Here is a 27082-nt window from a genome sequence, read left to right as displayed (position 1 = left end):
TCTCATGAGACTGTTCAAGAAGGGGGGTGAGGGGGGTTGGGTGAGGGTAGGGGTTTAGTGAATTTCTCATGAAATCACTCCCCCCCCCCCCTTCATCTCTCTCTCTAGCAAGTGAGGACACACCAATTGTTACAAATAATCCAATGCTAGGTTTGAGACATGTTTTGATAAAGAAAGTGTCATTGATCTTCTACACAGTTTCAAGAAAGAAAAAACAACTGTATACTCTCTTCTCCCCAGTGGTGTAGGAAGGTACTTTTGAGTGAGGGGGCTGAAGACTGATGGCCGGCCTGGGGGAGGGGTCTAAGGGGAGGGGGTGCCCCCTCCCCTTTGGAATTTTTTTGCATTTCCAGGTGGCCTCAGATGCAATTTGGTGCAATATAGCACACTTCAACACCCACTCCATTTTGTAAACTTAATTTTGTAATTTCACCTGGCCTTAGATGCAATTTGGTGCTCCAAATGAGATTTTTTTCTCATTTGGAAATTAAAAAGGGGTTTTCTGACTTGCGAAGCGGGGGGGGGGGGGCAGAATGACACTTCGCCCCACCATATTTTATCACTGGGGGGCTTGCGCCCCCCAGCCCCCCCGGTTCCTACGCCCTTGCTTCTCCCCCATTATATTTCACATCCTTGTCAAGGGTTTTGGTGTCAGTGCTGTCATGTTGTAGTTGCCAATGCTTTTGCTTTTTTTTGGGGGGGGGGGGTCCCTACATCATTCTTTTGCTATTTAGAGTTTGATTTAGAGGTTTTTAATGCCCTCCTACAATTTATTAACTCAGTTATTATGCTGTTCAAACAACAATGGTCATTCTCCCCCCCCCCCCCCACCTCCCATATTCCAAAGTTAAAGGGAGGAATGGTTGCACTTAATGAACATCATGTCTAAGCTAATGAAAGAGGTCATATGGGGCTTGAGCTGTATTATGCAATTATTCTCGTTGTGATTCTGCCGACTACATCTGGAAAAGGAAAAAAGGAACCTCCCTAGTACCAGTCATGAGTAGTAGGTTGAACATGCAATGCAAAGTATACATAAGAAAAGTACAACACACCCCCTGAATACATTTACATTGAGAAAAAAAGCTTACAAAGTCAAAGATATCAGATTACCAATTTATTCCCTCTTAATTTTACATTCCTTTCCTTTAGTGAATCACTGAAGTACTATTTCCCAAAATAATTTCTAAGCAGACAAACAGACACAATGGTGACTTTGCCATTTAGCTTTGAGTTACCCAGTTATTGCTGACTGTCAGTTGATTATGACTCAGCTAAAAGCCATGGGTAAACAAAGGAATGTCTGTTTGCTTGTACTTGTACTTCAAATCCCACCTGCTGTAGCAAAATGTATGTCAAGCACTAGAAAATGGTGAGAAAAAAAAACCCAAAACATTCTTAAGTCTTTCTCAAAAAAAAGGTATAATCTCCACCCATCCCCCACCATCCCCCCCGCCAGGACGACTCCTTCGACTGCTCCTACAGGAGTGTGAAGTTCATTTCACTTTGTGATGTTTGCTGTTCATGTCACATTGTAAAGGCTCGTTGATCAGTGCTCTGCTTGTCGACAAATAACTTTTCTTGCTCCAAAAATAACAGTGTGAATCACTTGATGACGATAAACTTGCAGAGGTGCCTATAAAGGCACTTGCCAAGGTTCGGGTTCCCAATGGTGCTAATTTCCTCTTCGTTGCAAAAGGTCCTATTTTTTTGCCATCCGCAAAGCCGAATGAGCTGCTTGTTTCAAGGCTCCAGCGCCGCCAGTTGAGTAGCGACGGCTGCGATGTATGGCCCGTTCCATGCACTATGCGAACTACTAGTACTAGTAACTTTATCAGCACTAGTACAGGGGAGCGAGAGGGGGTTAGAAGAGGGGGCAAGGTAGAAATGGATGAAAAATGCCAACTAGGCACTGACAAGGTGACTGAATATAAATGAATTAGTGAATAAGCAGTGTCTGATACATCCATTTCTCTGAGATGAGGCCGCCCTTCTCTCCCACCCCCCCCCACCACCCCCATCCCCTCCCTCAAACAGTTCATTACTTCCGACATTTTACTCCTTGAATGGCTTCCATTTTTTTACTGTAACACTAAATCAACACCCACGCTGTTTCTCTTGCTTAGGTCACTGGTGCCCCTACCACTCCCTAAGGGTCACCAGTGCCCCTACCCCTCCCTATGGGTAAGCAGTGCCCCTATCCCTCCCTATGGGTAAGCAGTGCCCCTATCCCTCCCTATGGGTAAGCAGTGCCCCTATCCCTCCCTATGGGTAAGCAGAGGTAAGCAATTGTGACCCACCCAGCCTTCGCTTATGATCTAGCAAGCTAATATTGTTCAAATGGTGAATGCATACTATTACTCTCATTCTGAGCTGTACAAACTCATTCCAAATTACAGTAATTTGTTTCGATGAATTTATGCTCTGAAAATATAATGTTTAAGGCGGTTCTTCAGACAATTGTTACTTAACACTGATTTTACTATGGTTGTGAATGATACAAGGCCTCCCTCCTAGCTACTTTTTTTTTTCCCTAGTAGATTATTAACAAATATATTAACAATTCAAATCACATTTTGCAATTCTGTCAACCCGACAGATTGTTACATTAATGTTAATTCTATGCAAAGTCAAATAAAAGACCAAACAAATTTCACGATTACTTTGAAAATTACTGTGTGCAGTATAAGCTGATACGCGCTGCACTGTAACGGAATATCGGGGAATGGAACGATAAGTAAAGAATAATCGCAATTGTAGTTTACAAAGCAGACCGGCTCCATCTTGGTGATGCGGGCAACTGGCATGCCCTGGAGCTATGATGAGGAGAGGCTGCGATCTCAAACATGAAGTTGCTTTAAGAAGAGTGGAAAGGTTGACACATCCTCCAAGAAATGCCCCAAGCTGGTCATCTATCTCATACCTCTATCCAGAAAACTCTATCCAGAGAAATGCCTCTATCCAGAGAACTCTATCCAGAGAAATACATCACACAAAAGCAGTTCGGCACTGTTGAGAACAAATCAAACTAACAATGAAACCAAGTACACTGTTGGCAACTAACATAATGCATTCATTGTATTTTTGTGGGGGGGGGTGGGACAAAAAAGTCATAAATATTTTAAGGTAATTTTACCTCTAGCATCAATTAAGACTGTATAATGTATACATGCAGGACTCAAGGAAGTTACATTGTATGCAAAAAGTAGAAAGAAACTTGGTTCTGAATGGGATGGAAGGATGGTAGAGGGGGGGGGGGGGGGAGGGGACAGTGTTAACAGCAGGTTAATCTTGGTAATCTCCTGTGAGGCAGCAAATACAATGTCACTGAATGAGTGGTAACAAAATCTGAGCTATGAGTGTTATATTGTCTTAATTATGAAATGATACCATATCTTGGATTTGGAGAACCATTTTGTTGACTTTATAGCAAATTTCTGAACAAACAGTCAATGATCTTTGAAGACTGTACCTGCTCTTTGTCGTGTAGATATTAAGCAACCAGTTCACTTAACCATCTGAATCTTCCTCAGCCATCTTCTTAAACAGCCCCTGACAGCGTTGTTTCTCTGTTCGCAGTTGCTTAGCGTTACCCTCCTCACATAACCTCAGGTAACGCAGTATCTCTCCGTCTGTGCATAGAAAAACCAAAATGATACAGGCTGTTGCTTCGTCAACAAATGGTTTTCAGTGTTGCTTGATCCATGACATCATAATAACAAGATCTTAATTGGTCAGGACTCAGGAGGGGCGAGAATGGTCTGTAGGGGCGCTTTCAACACTATCTAAGCGGAGCGCCACCACAGGTTGGCGCGGAGTGTACAGAAATGAGTAAAGATACTCCCAAGACCGCCGGAAATGACCCTTTCCGGGCCTGGCTAATTTGCAAATAAACGAAGAATAAATAGGTGTCATCGCCAAATTACACCAACAAAATGTGACAAATGTCAATAGGTAGATGAGAGCACAATATAAAAGTCAATAATCTAGAATAAGTAAAGTGGAAAAGAGCTGAAAAGGGCGCCAGCAATCCATTTGAGTCCGTCAGGGGGGGCATCCGCCTCCCTGACTGTATGGACGCTCAGCCACTGTCAGCCATACATGTTAATATTCTGAACCTGTGCACGCCAACATGGAGAGGATTATCTATTGACTAATGTGGCAACAAATAAAGAAAGTTATCAGGAATCAGTTATCATGTTGACCAAGAAACAACCATTTAATTCACTGGTAAGGATTTTACAAGTATTAAATTATTATTCCAATTTCAAATAAAGACCCTTTAAGATATGTCATAGACAGAGCCTCTACCTGAGATCGATTATATGAGATTGTGAAATATTTTGACAAGCTTCAAGTCATCTGGTATAAATCACAAAACAAATGGCCAATTGCAGGCCAATTGGGATAACCTTTTGACCCCTTGATGCTCAGAGAGTGAAACTGGATAAGGGCCACTTGAGTAAGATTAAAGCAATACTCCATCTCAACTTTTCTTGAACTTTCCTGGATGACTGTATGTTCACTTAAAGACTTATAGAACCCTTTCACAAAACTATGTTCACCAAAAGAAAATTATGCAATTGCTTTGATTTTGGAGTTATCATGTTTAAAAGGTTTTCAGACTTTGACACCTGTCAACCTCATGTGACCTTTGACCTCAACCAATTTTCAATAGGTTCTTGCACTCACCAGACTAGATCTAACTACCACCTATGACATTGATTCAATCTTTGTTTATTGAGATATCGTGTCTACAAGCTATTTTTGACTATTTTCCCAGTAAGTCCCACCAACACATGAACATTAATGAGGTCAAAGTTGTGGTTGTTAAGAGCATATGCTTACTATGTTGTTACATCAACATGCCAAGTATGAACTAAATACTGTTGATGAGATATTGACATTTTAAGAATTTTATGTTAAGTCCAGCCCACTCATTAATATTCATGAGATGGGAACCGCAAACAATAGGACACATCAAACACATTACAAATCTCATGAATGCTCCTTTAAGGATAAAATGATGATGGCGTCTGCTCCCCCCCCCCCCCCCCGTGCAGGAATAAATGCTGATGTTAATCCGTCATCGTTCTATAAGTTGTAATAACTCAACCAAATCTTTGTTCTATTATCTTCATATTAACAACAAAGCACCTATGGCTGACATTCAACACTATACGTCCCTGAAAAAATTCTAATGCATTGTAAACTTGTGTCATTTGAGGTGATAAATGGCTTATGTTTTCCCCATTGGATTTATGCGTTGTATCTAACCTAATGGTCTCTGTTTGTCAGACTCAGCAACTGAGCCACTTTTAATAACTGTGACCCTCAGACATTTAATGGGTCATAATTCCATTTATCAACAGTTGAAAACGATGTAGAAATAAAACCTTGACTGATAGCATTGTTTTATGATTGGTCTTTAACATACAAATTAATTTTGTATTTAAGTCATCCTTTAACAATGACACAAAATACTCTTTTCCTGTGTTGTCAAATTTGTCACATTGAAATTGAGACTTCGATTCCAATCAGACATAGAATAGTGAATTCTCTAACCTACAAACTAATGGCAATTTGACTGGTTTACAATTTGGCCACCAGTTGTAGATGCAGAAATACATACCAGGATTTGTAAAGTAATTTGGAAATACACCTACAGTAGAATGCCATACAGGAGAACATCATAGGAAAATGCACCAAATAGGCAAAGGGCATTTGGGTGCAGACTAGTGACCGCAACAGAAATCTGACACTGTCATATAAAATGTTAAAGGCATTGAAGACTCGCCCCAATCAGCGTGCCGCCATCTTTAAAAAGTTAACTTTCCATTGCTTGCAAGTGAAGCTTTTCTCTTGTCGATACAAAATGCAGACAGTAATGAAAAGTGATACCTTGTTATCTTTAGCTGGACCCGAGATGTCCATCGCTGTATCGTTTGTAAACTGTGCTGTGGATATTGACCGTAGCTATATGTACTGACTGTACACTAGTGTCTAATTACCGACGGTAGCAAGCTGTGTGTGCATTTTCTGGGATCGATGGTGGTGTCTAACACTTCTGTTACACCTCATTGGAAACTAGGTCAGATTACCGGCATTAGACATTTCTTTTTGCGCGAGTCTTCACACCCTTAAATAACAATTAAGGGTGTCTATGGGGGCGGGGGGAGGCAAGGTAATTTCTAATGCAAATTTCCTTTACTTGGGTTGTAAAAGTTTGATTTGAGAGTACAATTTATTCTAATGATTCATGTGTCTTTGTTTTTTCATTTCCCCAGTTCTTGTTACTTCTAAACTCAGTTCTCCAAACTGCAAATATGCCAAGGCAAATGACCTGGCAGGTTTTCCAACTATTGCCTAGTTCTTGCTATGACAGCAGAAATACATTTTTGAAAGCAGTTTTACTAACTATAGAACAATCCAACAACAATTACATTAAGCCAGAACAGGAAAAGCCAGTGTCATCATCGATTTAGCAGAAAGGAAAAGCCTGCCAATCCCCCATACATATTAAACATACTACTTTACATGGGGAAATTCCCATGAAAACCAAAAATAGATATTGCACCATATTACTAGCACACACAATTTCCTGTTTGGTTGTTTTGCTACTAACAGTAACATGCAGTCTGTAAAGTATGGCAACGTTATTAAAGGTGCCGTCAAAACGTTAAGGTCTATTTGCTAAATTTGGTAGCAATTTTCAACAAAATGATTTATTGTTGAGTTAATAGATGTTAAGCAACAAAATGTAAAAACTCCCTTAATATCATATAAGTGATCATCATAAAATTCACCATTTTGCTACAAAATGACAAAGTGAATACCTGGCAAATGTCATTAAAAAACAATTTGCACTGGAAAGATAAATTGATTGCTTCAATATATTTCCAAAGTTCAACAGTTTGAAACAAAATGATGAAGTATGCCCACAAAGTCATCATTTCCTAAAAATCTTGTCAGTTCAACATTTTGCAGCAAAATGAATAATTGCAGCAAAACTGAAGAAAAAGATCTAAACGTTTTTTTTTTTTTACCGCACCTGAAAGTTTCCATAGTAACAGCATATTTTAAGATCTAACAAAACTTGCACTCTGTAACAGTTCATGTTCCCAAATACTTGCAGCCTGCATGTTCAAACACATAATGATAAAAATCTAAAAATGCAGAAGTTATAATTTTAGGTTTAATGGAAGAGCAAAGAATATATGGCTAGAATAGGATTCAAAACCAGCAACCTCTGGATTACAAGCCCAGTGCTCTACTTACTGAGCTATCCAGCCCTTAGTTGCTGGTGATCTCTCTATAGCCATTTCTTTGCTGAAGATGCCGGTCAGAAGCCACAGAACCTTTCATACCCTGTAACCAGAGATTACACCCACAGTTTCATTCCATGCAACTCAGAAAGTCAGGAAGGGATTTCGAGAGAAATTCCCCTTTTTTTTACTTGCATAATTTTATGCTTGGGACAGAATGTGTATGGCAGGAACACTTTGATCCAATAACTGATTATGGATTTTCCAAATTAATTCTATTATCAAGGGGAAAAAAATAAAAAATAAAGACAGATTTAATGATCTCACCAGGGTTACGAAAGTATATTAAATGTAAACCTTGATATGATCTTATAGTTGCAGTTTGTATTTTCTTCCCTTGTTTTTCCCGCTTTTGCTTGTCCTTCACTAGTTTTCAGCTTCAATTGCTGGGTGGAATCACCCCCATTTTCCCCATGTTCTTTTCCTTTCCCCACAAACTTTCTTAGGTCACTTAAAAAGTTTTGAGTCCTTAGTGGTGAAATTTGTGGGGGGGGGTTTCATTTTTTATTTCCTTCATTTTTGGAATTATCTAAAAGTATGTATGTGTGTATAATGTATGTATGTATTTTAAATCCTCCTGCAAGCAGGAACTCGCGAAGAAGCCTCATTGGCTTATCAAAGCCATAAGCTGACCAAAGTCAGTCTCTTAGATTCATCTTTAACGTCCATGATTATGAATTGTCAATGGTCAACAACTCCATAACTGGACAAAATACATTAATCTTGGAGTGGGGAATGTTTAAGTATGGAATGTTAGAGCTTTGGTGTTATTGACCCACCAACACATGAACATTAATGAAGTCATATGCCCTGACTTTACGGGATTGTTCAGATTAATATTTACAGAAACACACAAGCCTGTATACGTCTAAACTCTCTCCTTTAACAGAGTCACAAGTTACATGCAAAACATAATGAGGATCAGGATACAGATCTCATGCCATACATGCTGGTATCTAATTGTGGTCGAATATTTATAGACTTTTTTTTATGCCGAAGCAAATGTCCCTGATCAAATTCAAAAATTCCATATTAAAGTTAAAATTTATATGAGAAAAAATTAACTGCTGTATGCCATGTTCTGTACTGATAGTCTCTTATGATTAAATCCACTAATAGGTATTAAATATTGACTACCAGTTTTGTCAACAAGGCCCAAAGTGCATAAAAGGAAAAAAGAAAAGAAAGTAAGTTAAAGAAATTTGATAGGTTATTCCTCAACAACTTTACAGATTTAAAGGTTGTTTCTTTCATTGCAGTTACAGATATTTTCTAAACTGTAAAAAAGTTTAATGTCCAAAGTAACTGGACTGACTAGTCTGTTTTTTTACAGATTTTCTCTATTCTACAATTTTTTAACTTTTGCCATTTGTACCTTTGAACCTTATATGAGAGGCACTATTTTGACTTGTTGAAAAGAGTGAGGGGGCATTTAACTGATGACGATCTTTACAACCTTCCACCCTCTATCCTTTTCAAGACTAACCACACCTTTTCAGTCTATTTTTATCCTTCGGATGTATTTTTGGAAAGGGCGCTCGAAATCAGACATATCTACAATCGTGATGAAGTGAAGTAATGCAATTATATGGTAGGCTATTGCAATTTCAGGTTACCACGCAAGGAGTCAACCCTCAGATTTGATATATACACATATGTGTCTGTACAAATATATGTTGACTGTCAGGCTTTTCTGTACTCCCACGGTGTATGCTAAAAATAGCCATGGCCAACACAATCGTTGATGCATGAGTTGGGTATTAGAATTGCTTAAGGAGTACTTTGGCAAACAGTGTCCTTTCTTCGAACCCTCAGTCTCTTTCCAAATTTAGCTCAAGGAATACAAACTACAAAAGGGCTCTTTTCTAAACTCCTACACTCTACCACCCAAAAAAGAAAAGAAAAAAAGGAAAGAAAAAAACCCCCCAAGAAACTGAAGCATAGAAAGGAGTCTGCGATAATTGCCAAGATTTTCTCAGACCTTTTCACTGCCCGATTGAAGTACCTACATGCCGATGAGACGTTTACCTTCCTTCCATTTGCAAATGAAAATCCGCTCATTTCCGTTGTCTGGTTAGTGGAATGTTCAAAAACAAACCTCACCGTGGCATGGATTGATGGGGTCTATTCTCAAACCCAAAATCTCTCTCAAGAGTATTTCAGAAGCTCTTTCACATTCGGACTCTTGTAACCGCCTACGAGTCGGAGGGTTTACTACTGTATGTGGTGGGTTTGAATCACACTCCGTGACAGAAAAAAATCACTCATTTGCCCACCCGGTAAAATTATTTTTGCCCACCATGTATATTAAGCTTGTCCATTGCCCACTCGGGAAACTATTCGTATTATAAACGAGTAGTTTATTTTGCATCCAAATCTTCATCTTCATTTTAGAGAAATGCATAAAACCAACGACCAAACCATTGTAGGCCTACCTCAAGTAGAAGTATGAGAGAATTATTTGCCCCCCCCCCGTCACCCCACCGGGCTTTTTTTTAAGAAAAGAAAAGGTCCCGACTTATCCCCAATAACAAGCTCATTCAGAAACCTATCACACTTTGATCCTCAACAATAATCCAATTGATTTTGGTCTAAGGGATAGTATCACAGATTAATGGAAAGGATTAGTTTAGCATAAGCGGTGAATTGTTGAATGATGTTGAAATATCACTTGTTTATAATGGTACGGCCCATGGAAAATCAGAAAATCCAACTGTTGCCCAACCAGTAGATTAGCACAAAGCCACTGGATGGGCACAAATAAAAAATGGGAAAAATATTAAATCTGCCCACCCAATGAAACTAATCTTATTTTAATTTGATCATACAAGACACACTGAAACTACCGACCAGCAACTTAAGAGTCTATCTATCCATGCCTCAGCAGTGACAGACAAGAATCCTCCAAAAGGGCTGTACAATATTTAAACTTAAGGCTGATAATATGTGTCTATAGGTATTAGGTAGTAGTTCCATGAGTTACCGGGCTGGATGAGTTACTGGTGTTCCTGTGTCAAAAAGAACCAACCAATTTGATCTTTGTATTATAAATTTGAAAAGAAAGTCAGCAATTTTTTAATAAATGGTAACTGCTCGATATGTACCTAGCATCTGGTGTTACGCTTCCCCTGCTACCAGTATTTTTTTTAAGTTAAAAAAGAAAATTATGAATTTACATAGAAAATATCTTGCAAGTTCATTGTGTAACCTTAAATGTTACAAGATGAGTTTCATAGTGTATGGAATTACTTGTGACTAAAATTATATAGCTATTCCTTTCTCCTGTTGCAATGTTAACAGGAGACAGTTGAAAGACCTACAACAATAAGCTATGTGACACACCAGAGTGAACTTTTTAGAGTTTTCCCTTATCCCTACCCTACCCCCCCCCCCACTACCATCTTCATCTCCATTACCACGCCAGCCTCCCCCTTTCCACCCACGTAATAAAAAGAGGAAGATTACAGCAGAGCTTATTCAACTCAATTCATATTTAGTTCGGAAGGAAGTGATATTTTACCTGGATACCAAAAAAAAGACTAATCCTGAAACTGAAAGTTATTTTCGACTGTTTACGGAAGAAGGTAATCTAAGCGACTATCGCCATCATGGAAACCGTGGGTAGGACCTGAATGCAAATTTCTCCAGAATTAGATTACCTGTTCCCCTATCAGTCTAAAATTTTACTGATTAACTCTGGATTTTTTCCTTTCAAGCCACCGTGAGTGAATATGTTAGTCTTAATGAAAAGCCACGCAATCCTACAATGTGTGACACGTTTAAACGCCGCCTACACAATTCTCTACAAATGGAATACAAGAGAGGGGAGAAAAGTTTATGATGGAGACGTTAAATGTTACTCATCACGCCCGAATCGGATGTGATGAGGATGCTATCTCAAATAGAAAACTTGAGATCGGACGTGGCAAATCATTTGCATCATCAACATCATCAGGTGGGGGGCGTAAAAGTCTAAAAACAGCACTGTAAGGTTATAAAAAAGTAGCTAAACAAAAGACAATAATTATGGCTACAAGTTTTGATAGGGATGCTATTTATAGGAATGGGTTCCCAAAGATAGACACAATTTCTCCTTGTGACGACATGGTTGGTACGACCGATTCTCCTCATTCATATGCAGAATGATACAAGACCAACAGCTTAAAAGAACAAGTCTAAACATGACGTCACAGAATCATCAGATCTTTTAAAAAAAATTCTTTTCAAATTTCTTGCTGATAGAGATGCTTTTTGCTGATGAACTTAAAATATAAAAAGGTTTTTAACTAGGGCCTTATACTGGAAACTGATGCATAAAAATGTAACTGTGAACTGAACAGCAAGTTTTCAATCAGTGTTATAAATTTTAACAGAAATTGATGTATAAAAATATAACATTGAACTAAACAGCAAGTTTTCAATTAGTGTAATAAATTTAAAATGGCAAATATCTTGAAGCCTGACTTCAACACCTACCTATACATAAATTTGGCAAATAGGGATCTATAGAGTGTCCTATGGGGTATGTGGTCCATGATCCATGCCAAGTGAATCTGTGAAGTCTCAACCATGTTTGTACCATTTATATGTGTTGGGGGGTAGAGGTTATTTTCAAATGTCTTTTTCTCTTTCGTTAGTTCATATGAGTATATGCTTTGGCAAAGTGATGTTTTGTATTTTCTGGGTCAATATCTATGATTAGCATGACAAACCTCTGAAGTGTTCTTTAATCCCAAATGTTAACTTTAAAGGCATCGAAGACTCGCCCCAAACCGTGTGCGGCCATCTGAAAAAATTGACTTTCCGTTGCTTGCAAGTGACGTTTTGTTCATGACAAACCTCTGAAGTGTTCTTTAATCCCAAATGTTAACTTTAAAGGCATCGAAGACTCGCCCCAAACCGCGTGCGGCCATCTGAAAAAAATGACTTTCCGTTGCTCGCAAGTGACGTTTTGTTCGTGTCGCTACAAAATGCAGACAGTACAGTAATGAAACGTGATATCTTGTTTTCTTTAGCTTGACCTGAGATGTCCATCGCTGTATTGTTTGTACACTGTGCTGTGGGTATTGACCGCAGCTGTATGTACTGACTCTACACTAGTGTCTAATTACCAATGGTAGCAAGCTGTGTGTGTATTTTATGGGATCGATGGTGGTGTCTAACACTTCTGTTACACCTCATTGGAAACTAGGTCAGATTACCGGCATTAGACGTTTCTTTTTGCCCGAGTCTTCACACCCTTTAAGCCCCCTGAAATTGAGAGGGTACATGAAATGTGAAAACACAGCAAGGCAGGGTCAAGTCTGACTAACTTTGAACCACGAGGTGGCAGAATCAAAAGATTGCACAATGAAGTCAATAGACAATACACCAAAGAGTCCATGTGTGTAATCATTGATAATCTACAATATAACGCAATGTGTAAACATGGCTAGGCAGGGTGAACCCGGCTAATTCCTAATAGTTCAAAAGATTGCGCAATATACTGTACATACCAAACAAGCCCACATAATCATTGCCAATGTGCACTGATCAAATGTACGTGGAAACACTGAGGGCAAGACAGACCCTGACTGACTTCTATTAGTGACAGGTTCAGAAGATTGCACAATATACAAACCACCATTGAAGTGAATGTACATAAAAGTGCAGTGACAATGTGACACTGATCAAACGTGAATTGTGAAAACAGGGCAGGATCAACCCTGACTAATTCCCAATAAAGATTGCTTCCAAAGATTGCACAATAATCAATATACCAAAAGAGTGTACATGTATAATCATTGACAATCAAAGATGAAATCTGATAACTTGGCATGTCAGGGTCAACCCTAGCTAATTCCCAATAGTGACAGGTTCAGAAGATTGCCCAGTAGACAATGCAATGAGTCCACATGTTTAATCATTGACACATTATGCACTGATGAAATGTGAAAACTTGGTATGACAGGGTCAACCCTGACTAAATTCCAATTTTTGTCAGGTTCGAAAGATTGCAGGATAGGAAATATAACAAATGAATCCACATGTAATTTGTGACAATGAGGCAGCAAATATCTGTCAGACTGTAGAACAGTATTAACTACTGTAGTCCAAACATCTTTATGTGTGTCAAATGATTGCAAATTCTACCTTTGCATGGTTTGTCTCCTTTCTATATTAAAGGGAGTGAACACTCGTGCACAAAGAAACATCTGATGGCGGTAATCTGACCTAGTTTCAAATGAGGTGTAACAGAAGTGTTAGACACCACTATCGAACCCAGAAAATACAAACACAGCTTGCTACCGTCGGTAATTAGACACTAGTGTACAGTCAATACATGCAGTTACGGTCAATACCCACAACACAGTGTACATAGCAGCGATGGACATCTCAGGTCCAGATGAAAGATAACAAGGTATCATGTTTCATTACTGTCTGCATTTTGTAGCGACAAGGAAAAACTTCACTTGCAAACAACGGAAAGTTAACCTTTTGCAGAGAGCGGCACGCGGTTTGGGGCGAGTCTTCAATGCCTTTAAAGCACTATGTGATGATGTTGAGCAACACAAGTACCAACACAGTCAGATGATATTATTATTATTGTTTCAGGTATCATTTCCATACCTTCTTGTTCCAAGCTTACAGATAATGCCTTGGAGCAGAAATACATGGAAGGCCATTGCTTCCAGTTAAGAACTTACTATCTTTTTATCTACAGTATGTTCTTCACATTAAATGTAAAATTTGCACTAAGTAAGAACTTGTTTTCTTACTTTGACCTAGCCAAATTCACTTTTCAAATAATTGATCCTAGCTTGATCTATCAGCTACATGGTTTACATTTATTTGATTGGAACTCCTAATTAGCGACTTTCAAAAATTCCTGAGCTACTTTCTGTTTTAAGACTTTTTAACTGTAATAACACTTCTAATTTTACTTTAATGCGCTACTTTTACACCATTTGAAATCAAACTTGATCTACATCGTTATAAATCATCATGAATATTAATCATTTCAAACTGCGTGAAAATCGCAACACAAAAAAAAATATGCTTCGAGTGATTATGAAACAGATTTTCATTTATACAAGAGGGACTAAGCTTGCTGTTTTATGGTTTTATTTGGCGGTTTCTTCTTGCTTGAAGGAATACAACCTTTGGTCTCATCAAAGCCCTGATGAAATTTTTTATCAGTGTGAAGCAATCACACCATCGCAACACTAGCTGGCTGACCGCAGCATGGCTTCATGCCAAGCATTCGTTTAGTCCATAAAATTTGATATAATAGGAGAGATTAAAATAAACAAGCTGCTTCCTGTATAAAGTCTAAATCTATTTGCCGACTGCACTTGAGCACAAATACAATCCATTGACAGAAAAAGTCAAGTGGACCCATCCATTTACCAAACCTAACCACCATGGCTAGTCATACCAGAGATGAACTTCAACCAAGTTTACAGACTGAATTTGATTGACACCCACTAAAACCCCAAATCGCCCTCATGTGATATCTATACATGAGGGATTCTACCCTACATTCATGGGTGTAGCCAGGAATGGGGGTGTGAGGGGGAGGGTAAATGATTAAGTAGTAGATAAATTGACTGACATGCTTTTCAAAATGTACCAGCAAAAAAGTGGATGGGGGAGGTACTATAAATTATGTGTCAACTTTTACAGACAGTCAAAGTCAATGTGCAATAGACTGTATTGTGTGCATGGAACACGCCACATGTACTCCACAGAAAATTTAAAACACAACACTGAGTGAAGAAATAAAGACATAGTTGACTACAGGAGTACAGAAGTGAAATATAAGTACTTAAAATTTTCAACAACAACAAAAATTCAAATTCCTGTTATTCTTCCATGTACTGTATTGCACTGATTGAGCTAGATGGGTGTTAACTTCAACAGTGTGAAGAAGCTAATTACGAACGACTTATAAACGTCAACAAGTAAATTCGGTAATCCTCTGGTGCTGTAAGTCCCTAACTTAACACAGCCTAACTTAACACAGGGCAATATAAGAGGGTGGTATATGAATAGGTATATACTAACAGTGCACCATCACAGACATCTACTAAGCTAGGCTATAGTAACAGCACAAGATGCATGCCTATAAACTAACAGTTCACTATGCCAGACAGCTAATTAGCTAGGCTGTAGTAACAGCACAAGATGCATGCCTATAAACTAACAGTTCACTATGCCAGACAGCTAGGCTATAGTAACAGCACAAATTTGAGGTTGCCCAAAAATTGGTACACATAAATACAGTGACTAGTTTGGGTCACTAGACATGTACCATTTAATTTCCAACATACAAAAAGCAATTTCAGTTCAGTTGATAACATCACACATTTTTCATAGCAAACAGACCAAAGAGAGTATATGTACACAATGACTAAGAAATCCCATTAAAGATACATTCAATATTACCATCAATGTATTCTACCATAGATATATAATGAAAAACAATGCCACCATCATTTTCAAACTCAGAATGCCATCTGAAGATACCTATACCATGCGCTGCTCTCTATCCAGGTGTAAAGCCTCCTTGTATACTGATTATCCCCCCAATCCCCCCTCCCCCCCGAGAAACTCTGTCAACAGTGGTGACAGCAAAGTCATGCATATTCTGTGGCAGTGAATGAGGTCATAAATAATTCACTGCAAATCTACATAAATACACAACCAAGGATGATCTCATCCTGTTGAACCTACTGCTGACACTGAAGCAAAACATATTATAAACATCTCTACATAATACGGTAATTCTTTAATATTTGTATTTTTCCTTCTCAACTGGAATATTATATCTTTGTCAGATCATTGTTTGTTAGAAATCAATCTCATGTAATCTTTAATTTTTCTCATCGAGTACAGACGATCAAACTGAAAGAGAAACTGTTTATCACAGATAAAACCGTCAAAGTCTACTTCTGGGTTAAATTTAAAGTTCAGTTAAGGTCATCCGTAATACCGCCAAAAATTGTTAGCATGTTAAACATAGCCCTAAAGTGCTCATGTTTGACATACAATAGAAAATACAACAAACATACATAAAACACATGTATTAAACTCTCCAAAAGGTTGTAAGGTAATATAGGGGTTTCAGATGAAACAAATAAATGTTCCAGGGAATCAAAGCTGCACTTTGAGTGGCAGTAATAGAGGTAGAAGTTTGACAATTGGTGAACAAGTCACACCATTTCCAATCCAACTAAACATCTTTATAAAAATTAACCTTTTTGCTATAAACTTGTTGGAGGTTGTTGTTTGGAGGGCTGCAAGAATAACAATGCCAGTGTTGAGATTCCTATTCCAGTGTAAAGAACAAAAAAGTTTAAAACTGTTTACAGGAGTCTGAAGCAACCAATCAGAATACTTGCCGGTTACTGGTATGGTGGATCTAACAGGATATTCTCTGTCACTAAGTATGCAAAGCCTTTTTGTCTTGGTTTAAAGGTAATTATGTTTCATTCACTTAGCAAGGACCAATTAAAGATTTCAAACTTTCGGGCAGATTTCAGGGTTGTTTATTTTCTGTGAATACGCCCCAAAATATGGGATGGCTTCCCAGCTTTTATGTTTTCCATGGATTTAAATACACACCACCCAGAATATGCAAGTACACATTGGTGAAATTTTGAGATCAGTTAAACAGTGACAAACGTTTGGGCAGAATTTCATTTTTTTAATTTTTTTGTAAACATGTCCGACTATTTGGCTAACGTTTGGGCTTTGCAATTTCTCACATATGTTTTGGGATTTCATCAGGCGCGTAGCCAGGAATATGCCAAGGGAGGGGCTCTGCAAACTATCTAAGCTTGCCACCATGGGTTGGCGCGAAGCGTACAAGAAAATTTTGTCCCAAAATGCTTCCCTGATCGCTGGAAATGGCACTTCCCAGGCCTTGTAAGTTGCATCTAAGCATTTTCTATTTTGAAATTGCTAGCAATATCATAAAAACATACCCCCTCCCCCCCCTTGGCTACGCACCTGGATTTCATGTCTTTCTCTAAGGTCAGCTCACAAAAACAATTGTACGACAGTAGTAGATTTGAAATGACAGGCACAAAATATTTATTGTGAAGCAACGAAGCAAAGAAGTGGAAGAAAAAAAAAATTCTGCAGGATAGAAGAAGGAAAAAATATGTCCTTATCGTCCCACCCTTGCGATGAGGTTTTTGACTATTATTAAATTTGATAGATGTTAATTACGTAATTACATGTCCTCCTGTTATGACAAACTCTGTTGTTTCCACTGAACCTGCCGTTGGACCCGATTCTATTTAGCCGACCACAAATGCCTAGAGGAAATTACACTTTCGTTATGACTCAGCTCAATTTCCCCGTCTTTACGTAAACAATTAGGCCGATTGCCAACTACCGTATTCCTATATCATTATGATCTTCCTGTGGAAGCCATAACTCTAGGTAAACATGTGCATTTGTTTGCTTACAGTGCAACCTTTTGAATTCGTTCTCTGGCAGGTGAACATCCCCCCCAAAAACAAAAAAATTTAAAAGAAAAAACATGCACATATGTGTATGTGTAGGAATGTTACAAGCCATCGATATATTGGAATTTATTCCAAAGTTTATTATTTGCATAACGATGGAAACCACTATAAAAAAAAGTATATGAAATTATACCTTCTCTGTTTGCACACCATTGCGCAAATTCCGTCACAGAGTCTGATATTTCTACAAGCTAATTCCTCTTTAGAATTGATTCTTATTTTTCCCTAATTTATTTACTCCTGGGATAATCACAAGCAAATTTAGTGTCTCTTAAACTTGGACATCTGTGATAGTATAGTCCTAGATCTCATGCAGCATCTAGGTGGAGATAAATATATTTGAATGTTTCATATCAAAAATACAATGTCAGTTTCTACTAGACATCCAACCCAAAATTCTCGGAATTCAATTTTATATTTTTGGGTTTTTTTTATTCTATCTTTCATAATTCTATCATTTTCTATCATAATAATAATTAAATACTGAATGTGCTTTATTTATTTTTTTTGGCGGCCTGCATCAGAAAAACACAGCTGCCAAAGAGGGAGGGCTGTTTATGTAATGAATGTGATATTCGTTGGGTTGAGATTTTCCACAACAGCCTTTTGCAATGAACTTGACATAGGTCTGGCACTCTGGCATTACTTTTTGGATAATAATGTTATGTTAATACTTCTATAAATGTTAATATTACTCAGGGATGCCAATCATGGGGGGGGGGGGGACATGTCCCCCACTTTCTGAAGGATGGGGACACAATATCAAATGTCCCCCCCCCAGGTTTATTGACTGATTCGTGTAGGCGCTAGGCCTATCAGGCTCATAATGACTTGTATATCTCATAAAGGGTGCTCAAACATTGTGCTACAATAGATAAGTAGTTATTAATATCTTATTCTCATCTGCTCAGCCCCTCGACGAAATTAGAACTTTCCAACTGGGTTGAAATAAGAATAACGGACTTCATTTATACCAAAAGTTAACAAGGAACCGCACCCATACACCACGGAGGCTATCTGCTAGTCATGTTGTTTTTATAGGCATGTTACTCTTTATACATCAAGTTCTATTTGGGTAGTTATGTAAATATGTTCACAATTTTTTCTTATTTGTGATTAAGTTAACTGATGCCAACTACATGGCCGTAGCCTGTGGGGCAGGGGCTGGGGGCAGCTGCTCCCTGATTATTCCACTTCCTAAATGAAGTAGGCCTATGAAAATGTGAACCCCTGGACAGTATGCGCTATTTCAGTTAGCTATAGATGTTCATATCATTAAGCGCCATGACCCCCTTGGAAGGATACCGGCGCTATACAAAGTGTCCATTATATTATTATTTCATTTGATTTCATTGGGTAGAAGAGTGCAATCTGAAGATTGTAGGCACGTATTGCAGGAATGGCATTTAAAAAGAACACATGATCTTAGCCAAAAGGCTGCTCATCAGGTATATGCACAACTGCAGATGGGATGACCTTGCGTTTGTAAATGTAAAGAGCTCCTGAGATTTAACCTGCATGAACAGTGTAGCAGTCTAATGTGAAAAACTACGGTTCATACTTATGTTCATTCCGTCCCTATGTTTCATATTTAGCCCTACATCAGTAACAAGAATATTGAGGCAGTCCCCTACATGGCCTACCCACTTCAGCTCACCTCCCTCCACCCCCCCCCCCCACCCCACAGTAGATCCCTCGTTGGCATGTACAACAAATAAAGATTAGAGAAACCTAATAATTAATTTACACCTAAATTCCCCAATTGTAATCCCCTCAGCTTACATAAGCTACGGCTATCCTCACCATGCCCTGGCGTGCTTTATATCTTCAATTACCTGTGTAAAACAATGATTAAAGCAGAGCTCAAAAAGAAACATAATGTCCAATTTTTCTATAAAGTGATTTTACCAAACAAACTTTTTTTAAAAAGTGTAAATTTCTAAAATCATGAGATCTCAAAATAGAGAAAGTTTAGATGCAACTGACACGGCCTGGGAAGTGCCATTTCTGGCAATCTGGGAGGTATTTTCAGCAAAACTTTTCTGGCTTAACTACGTGATAAAGTGAACTTGCCAAGATACCTAACAGTGCTTTTAAAATGTACTTAGGGATACCATATGTGCGCTGGTTGTAGACATCTGTATAACAAGATGATTTTATTCTTGTGTGAAAAGTTTAAGAATGTTTCCTGTGATGTTAACTAGATAAGTTTTTTTGATTTAATCACTTGTCAGATGTAACTATATTATTAAAATATGTTTATGACTGACATCTCCATTCAGGGACCAAACAGAAGCAAACTTGAAGATTTACAGATGCGAGACCGCCGCGCCCTGGAAACTGATCTTACGGACTGTGTATTAGACTTAATAGTCCAGTCACTTTAGTTGACGACCTTCATCTGTTTAAATGTTCACATTTCTGAAAAATTAATAGTGTTAATAGAAATCCAACCTGTTCTGATAGCAGTGTGTTTTCATTGGTCTACAATATATATCAAATTTTAAGTTTCTGTCTGAAGTCTTCCTTTTCAAAGAAAATTTCTCAAAGACAAAAGAAATGTATGACTGAAGTAAAACAATCTCATTGATAAGCAATCAGTACTGATATAAATTATGTTTGTCAAATCTCAAAATTTGATTCACATCTGTAAACCTTCCAAAACCAACGTAACCTATAAGTCAATCTAAAGTTACCGAAATCAAAAGATGTTTCCGTTGAAATCACTCTTGAAGTTTCAATGAAAACTGGGGGCTCTATCACAAGCGAGCAAATGTACTAACAATATTCTTAATTAGAATGGTCTGACATTAGAACTACTCACTCTTTGAGGGATTATCCTTTGAAAGCATCTGAACACCCCCCCTACCACTCCCACCACACCCCTCCCCCCATGTTACTGTACCATGGGAGTGTCCTCAAAACCTTCTATGTTGTGGTCTAATGAAACCAATCATTTCTCACTAAATAAAAATATGTTTAACTTGTACTGGCTTTTTTACATGAAGTATACACAGGAATCTGAAATAGACCCATGGAGGGTACAGGAAATACAATGGTGTAATAACCCTATGTGGCTAACACCAAATACTCTCATTTTTGGCAAAATTTAAACAATTTTATGTCAATTTTAAGAGAACAAAGGAAGATTTCTGATACTGGATTTGAAGTTCTATCATTAGTACATGCCAATTCCTTGAGAAGACCCTCAGAAGACCTGTGTCAACATGCTCAGAATTTAGTACCATGAACCCATTCTTATAAATGTTATTCCTGGAAGCCACTGAAAAACTGGTTCCAGCCAGCAAAAAAAATTGTGCAGGTTTTCCTTTTCAGGAAGAAATACACTGTTCATATTTCATTTTCGATAGCCACTTGAGCTATAAACTTTTTTTTTTTATCTTAGAGTGACATGCTTATACTTGTTCCTATTTAAGGCTTGTAAGTATTTCAACATATGGCAAGTTTGGCTCAACGTTTCAACAGTTTTGCAAAACTTGACGACACCGGAAAGGTTATAGAAATTGTTTTTGACTACCTGCTAGTATGATGGCATTGGCTTAGGAAACTCAACTACACAACGGCCAGTGTGCATTGGTACATAGTTCAAGACACTAATTTAATACATTCCAAGCAAGCTATCACCAGCTCAGCATTTGTAGTTTTGAAAGTAAGAAGCAACTGTTTACAGAAAATTACAATTCGGCAAGGATTGTTGAACAGGTAGTAACTAAATCCTGCAATAATCTTCACCAACAGTCAATTCTCTTAAATGGTCTCTTTTTGTCCTCCATCATCAGGGCTGAAATATGCAGCAAACTGCCTCTTCCAACTTCCATCACGCATGTAACTGCTTCAGGGCGACGAAGAATTGAGGGACACCTTGCAACTGTCCTTACTCCTACTACCCTCCCCTTTTTTCCCGCCTAACTTCCACAGCTTGACAAAATAGCATGACAGATTGAACCCCTTTTACCATCCATTTTCAGAGTCTGAGATGAATGAATGCCATGACATTACAAGTACTCATTTTTTTCTTGGGTATGTAAATGCATTGCAACTATGTACACAAAAATTGTCTAACAGTCACCAATAACACCCTAGTCCCTAAATTATTCTGTGTGGCCATGTGACTTTTTTGGGAAAGGGGCAACAAAACTTTTTTTATTTTTTTTAAATTAAAAACAACGTAGCACATTCTTGCTTAAAATGCTGCTCAGAGCTACAAAGGTAAAAATTAGTCAAACTGTACTAAAAAATTGGTCGAACCTTCAACAGTTTAAGAATATACTTGTCACAGTTGCATATCTTTTGCACAGCAATATGCTCTGATTTCTGCCTATGATGTCATCAAGACGGCACTTTTCTTGAAGATGTTTCTCGTTCAGCTCAATGTGCAAAATATAAATCACTCTTACTCTTTGGCATAACGAAACCACTTTTGTCTGATAAAAGGCACATACCACTAAGGGATTGAATTGTATTTAGTTGTTCAAGTAAAAGAGTAACATTCATTTGATGGAAACATCTAGAATATTTTCCATAACTTCAGTTTAGTCAAAGTAATAACTTCAATACCACTATCAGTTTTGAGAATATAATTTGTAAACATACAAGAAATCACTAATCAAAGTGATTTGCTGACTTGGTTTTATTAGCCACAGACCATTGCTGGAGCACCTCAGATATAAAAACAGAAATCAACAATTTTGGAAAATATTCATTGCATTTTGTTTGGGGGGGGGGGGAAGGGGGGAATGAAATATGTTTGAAATGCATTTGAAAAATGGCAAGATCAAAATTTTGATATCAAACTTCATCAGTGGAATTCATGGGACTCTAACAAAAACCATGACATCATGACGAAAGTCAGGTTAGAAATGGGACTTGATTTCCTTATCAGACAGTCCCTAAAGGAGTATTTGAAACATCATATATATATATTATATATATATATATATATATATATATATATATATATATATATATATATATATATATGTATATATATATATTATATATATATATATATATATAGCGTTATAGCGTAACACACCAGTAGAATCACTGTGGTCGAGTGGTACGGGCTTAGGTTCGTGACACGAAGATCCGGGGTTCGATTCCTACCTTCGCCTGATGAGTCCCAAAAGGACGAAACCGGTCGTGAAGTGGAATTTTTCTGGTGTGTTATTCTTTATTGAATTACTATATATCTGTCATACCACTATACACATTCATTTATTATATATATATATATATATACACATATATATATATATTATATATATATATATATTATATATATATATATATATATATATATATATATAAGATATATATATATATATATATAAGATATATATATATATATATATATATTCCCGTGCACTGAAAGAAATATCGTAATCTCCACTCAAATTTTTACTGTGTTTGGTCGAACATTGACACATCCAGACAACAAGTTCTGCATTCTAGTTTGGTTCAGATGCCAGAAGAAAAGTGGTGGCGCTCTTCTTAAACATGCCTAATTATGAATGCTATGTAATGGTGTGCCACAACTTTTAAAGGTGCTGCGATGCATTTGGTAACCAATTTCTGGCATTTGTTACCCAATTTTTGGCATTTATCCCCCAATTTGTGACAATTAACTGCAAAAAGTTTGGAACTAAACTCAAAATTACACTAGATCAAAGTAAGAAATCCTTAAAAATTTTCCCCCACTGAATGAAAGTTAATTAGCTAGTAATAAAACATTGCATTTTAACTAAACTTAAAAGATAAAGTTTCCCTCCCTTCCCGAAAATTGGGGAAGGGCAGGAGCCCTTCCCCCATTTCCCCCTCCCCCTTCATCCCTACTTCCCCCTCCATTCCTGTGCTTATCATAAAATGAAAACAGAAATAAAGAATTCTTCTCAAGTGGAATGCTTTTATTGTTTTTCCACTAGATATTCTTACATACCTGAACAAATTCTGAAATGAAGTTATGAAAGTCATCGCAACTCAACTTTCAAACCAAGAATTATTTTCTTACTTTACCTTGCACAAGTCACGAGTTTCCAATGTCGTGCTTGTAACAGCGAGATATCTGCTAATGAAGAAACTTACATGCCTTGCATGAACGTTAAACCAAACACAGAAGAACTAGACGAAAACCCAAACAGAAACAAAGAAAATTCAAATTACCCCTCGGCATTGATCTCTTGGCTTTATTTAGGCAGTTTTGTGCTTCCTTGTACTCTTGTGTATGGTAGAGTGCCACCCCCTGACGATACCAAGCCTTGGGATTCTTGCTGTCCCGCTTAAGTACTTCATCGCAATACTGTATAATCTTTTCATAATTTGGGTCGATGTCATGGAGTAAGCAAGCTGAGCAAAAAAGAGAAAAGAATCAGAACAGATGTGAAGAAAGAGAGACTAACGTTAGTAAAACGCACTTTTCAGGTTTTGACTAATCTATTATCTAGTAAATGGATTGATTTAAAATTTCAATACAAATTTGATAAAATCCATAACCCAGTAGTAGCATATTTCTCGATTGATGAGAAGTTAAGGATATATGTACAACTTTAAAATTGGTTAACTACAAGAAAAACGTTTGACAGTTGATGTAGCAATACCTCATAGGAGATGATTTCATGTATACAGAAAATGTGTTTTGTCATTTCTACTATTTCTACAAAAGTGTGTGGTCAGTTGTTTTTTTTTGCAGTATTTTTGCGATTTCGGGTGGGGCCACATGATACAATGTTCAGGGCTAATGTTTAGGTAAGTTTGCTGTGTTGGTGTCAGACAAGGTGGACTTTCAATACAATGTATGATGGATGCCCTGTCTGCACTATGAATTACCATGTCCGGGTAACAGTGTAAGTCATACACTGCAACGGATATTACACAGTGTTAGTTACAGCTAAATGTCTCAATCATTTCCATATCATGGTCCTAACTCTAGATATGGTTTGTTTAAATCTAAACTATGGTTACCATGGTACAGTAGGTATGTGGCAATGTCAACATATGGCAGAGGTTCTTCAAAAGCCTTTCCTTAATATTTTGTTTTCAGCTTTATTGTCATGATGATGATATTGTTAACTTTTCTGTTGCTAGATCCCTATATAAAATTACAAAACTTTTTCTATGTTTGCATCTTAATGATACAGAAATGCTATAAGGATGTGGTTATTGATCTATAGATGCAGGAAAATTATTTTTAAAAAAACCTTTGCTAACCAATGAACTTTAGCAACCAGATTATCTCTTTGACAGGTTAATAACAAGAAATTTTGGAAAGATAATATATATACTCTACCAGCCAGGTTATTGTAACAAGATAGTTCCAACTGTTTGACCTGTTGGGTCATCTCATTGGTCAGGTTTTTGTCTTGTTTGAACACATTATTTCCTTCACCAGCCAATCCCATCAGGCCTTTCAGAAGAGGCTTCGGGCGTTGATTGTCGATATCTCTGACCTGGAGAAGAGCTCTGTGGTATTTACCAATAGCCATTTTGTAACTTTTCTCTTTGTATAGGATGTTTCCTGCCTGTTTGTACTCTTCTGCTTTCACGATGCGATTCTTGGCAGATTCCTCTGCCGTGGGTTCAGAGGAGGAAGATGGGTAGGCTTCTGCCATTTTTAATCCTCATACACCTGTCTGTGAAAATTACAGAGTTCTTGCTGATATATTACGTTTTTTGAGGTGCAAAAGAAACATTAAAAATACATGATTGTAATCTTTATGTTCACTTTATCACAAAAAATTTCATTCCACAATTTTGCTGTTACAGTGATTACATTGAAGATCAGGTTTGCCATTTCATCTGACAAAAGGAAAGTTTTCTACTTTTCCAATTGCTTTATTCCATGTCATGGGGTTTGTCAATGGTTATAGACACTTCAGTCTCCTTCAGTACTGTTTGATGTTTCTATTGAAAAATTGGTTTTCTTGTTTTTCTTCGGGTTTAATGTTTCCCTTGTGGTTACTAGCTTGACAAACAACTTTGATTCTTCTAGTGTTAATCACATTTATTTTTGTATAGCCTACCAGACTGTATTGACTGGTGTGTACATGTGAGAAATAAATTGAATTGTACTTCCATTCCTTTTCGATAGTATCAATAATGCACATTAACACTCATGACAGTTACCTTAAGATAGTTGACTTATGATGATTACAATTATATGTCACTTGAAAGTTGAGATAAAAACATAGGACTGACTTAGTGGCCTAGACCAAAATTCGGCCTAACTTTAGAATCCGTACCATATGAATGGGAACGCTTACTTCGAATCGGCAGAATAACAATTGTATAATCCGGTTAGGATTAGGAGATAGAAGAACGGGAGGTGGAGATAGGGAGTGATTACATGAATGTGGGAGAGAGATAGTAAGCGGGATATGGATTAACAGAAATAGTCGAATGGTACGGATTCTAAATTAGTACCGAAATTTTTACTTCAAAATCTACGTTAGGTACTGTTACTAGGCCTAGTGTTACTGTGTTAGTGTTGTAGATATTTACAATGGAGCCTAACTATTATTATACTATTAATTCCAATAATCGATGCACGTTCAGACTACTTCTGGTGAATATTCGGCATTCGGCGTGATAAAAAAAAGAGGAAAATATACCCGGCTGATACCATGATATGCCTCTCTTCAACAAATTGCTGAGTTAGTAACCGTTTTTAAATGAATACCGTTTTAGTGTATAAATGCCTAGGCCTTACCATGTAAGAAACACACACGAAACAGTAAAGCGAGTTGCATAGATGTGTTAATTTTACCATTCATCTTGCGAGCACTTACTACAATTGCCCAAGTATATACTAAGTCAGTGTATCTTCACGGTTTTCGAACGTGTCTAGGAAATAGTAGGAAAAAATCTTAAAATCTTGCGTCCTCACTCAAGCTTTGATAATTGAGGATGCGAAGATAATGTAAAAGAAAACTTGAAGGATGTGCTTCAGAGAAATCTCATGGCGACAGAGTTAGACATTTGAGAGCAGACTATTAATTAATGTACCAACCAACTGAAGGTGAAACATTTTTCACTGTTTCTGATAGTTTGATTGTCCGTTCTCATTTTCAGAGTACATGACTTTCACAATTCTAGAAAAGACACTTTCTTTCAAATAAGGAATCATAAAATATTATTATACAACAGAAATCAAGAATTCAACAGAATTCAACAAGTACATTTAGAAACTGAAAAGAAAATCGAACGAACATAAATCGACAGAAG

General features: G+C 37.5%; 1 protein-coding gene across 3 annotated transcripts; it reads right to left on the bottom strand.

The window, feature by feature from the left end:
* Window positions 1-1104: 1104 nt before the first annotated feature.
* Window positions 1105-26714, bottom strand: LOC139971810 (tetratricopeptide repeat protein 9C-like). Of its 3 annotated transcripts, none has more exons than XM_071978560.1 (5): window positions 26568-26714; window positions 25149-25491; window positions 24026-24208; window positions 3473-3632; window positions 1105-3009 (listed from the first exon to the last, which is right to left on the bottom strand). In XM_071978560.1, exons 2-4 carry the CDS (start codon window positions 25468-25470, stop codon window positions 3511-3513), a joined length of 627 nt encoding a protein of 208 aa, XP_071834661.1. In that variant the 5' UTR covers window positions 25471-25491; window positions 26568-26714; the 3' UTR covers window positions 1105-3009; window positions 3473-3510. The 3 variants fall into 3 exon arrangements, with proteins under 3 accessions (XP_071834661.1, XP_071834659.1, XP_071834662.1); XM_071978558.1 differs by having other exon boundaries at window positions 26470-26602; XM_071978561.1 differs by having other exon boundaries at window positions 26481-26598.
* Window positions 26715-27082: the final 368 nt, after the last annotated feature.

The sequence above is a fragment of the Apostichopus japonicus genome, chromosome 8, assembly GCF_037975245.1.
Source record: "Apostichopus japonicus isolate 1M-3 chromosome 8, ASM3797524v1, whole genome shotgun sequence".
NCBI classification, from domain to species: domain Eukaryota; kingdom Metazoa; phylum Echinodermata; class Holothuroidea; order Aspidochirotida; family Stichopodidae; genus Apostichopus; species Apostichopus japonicus.
The sequence above is the reverse complement of the archived record's forward strand: the minus strand, read 5'-3'. Positions and strand labels throughout refer to the sequence as shown.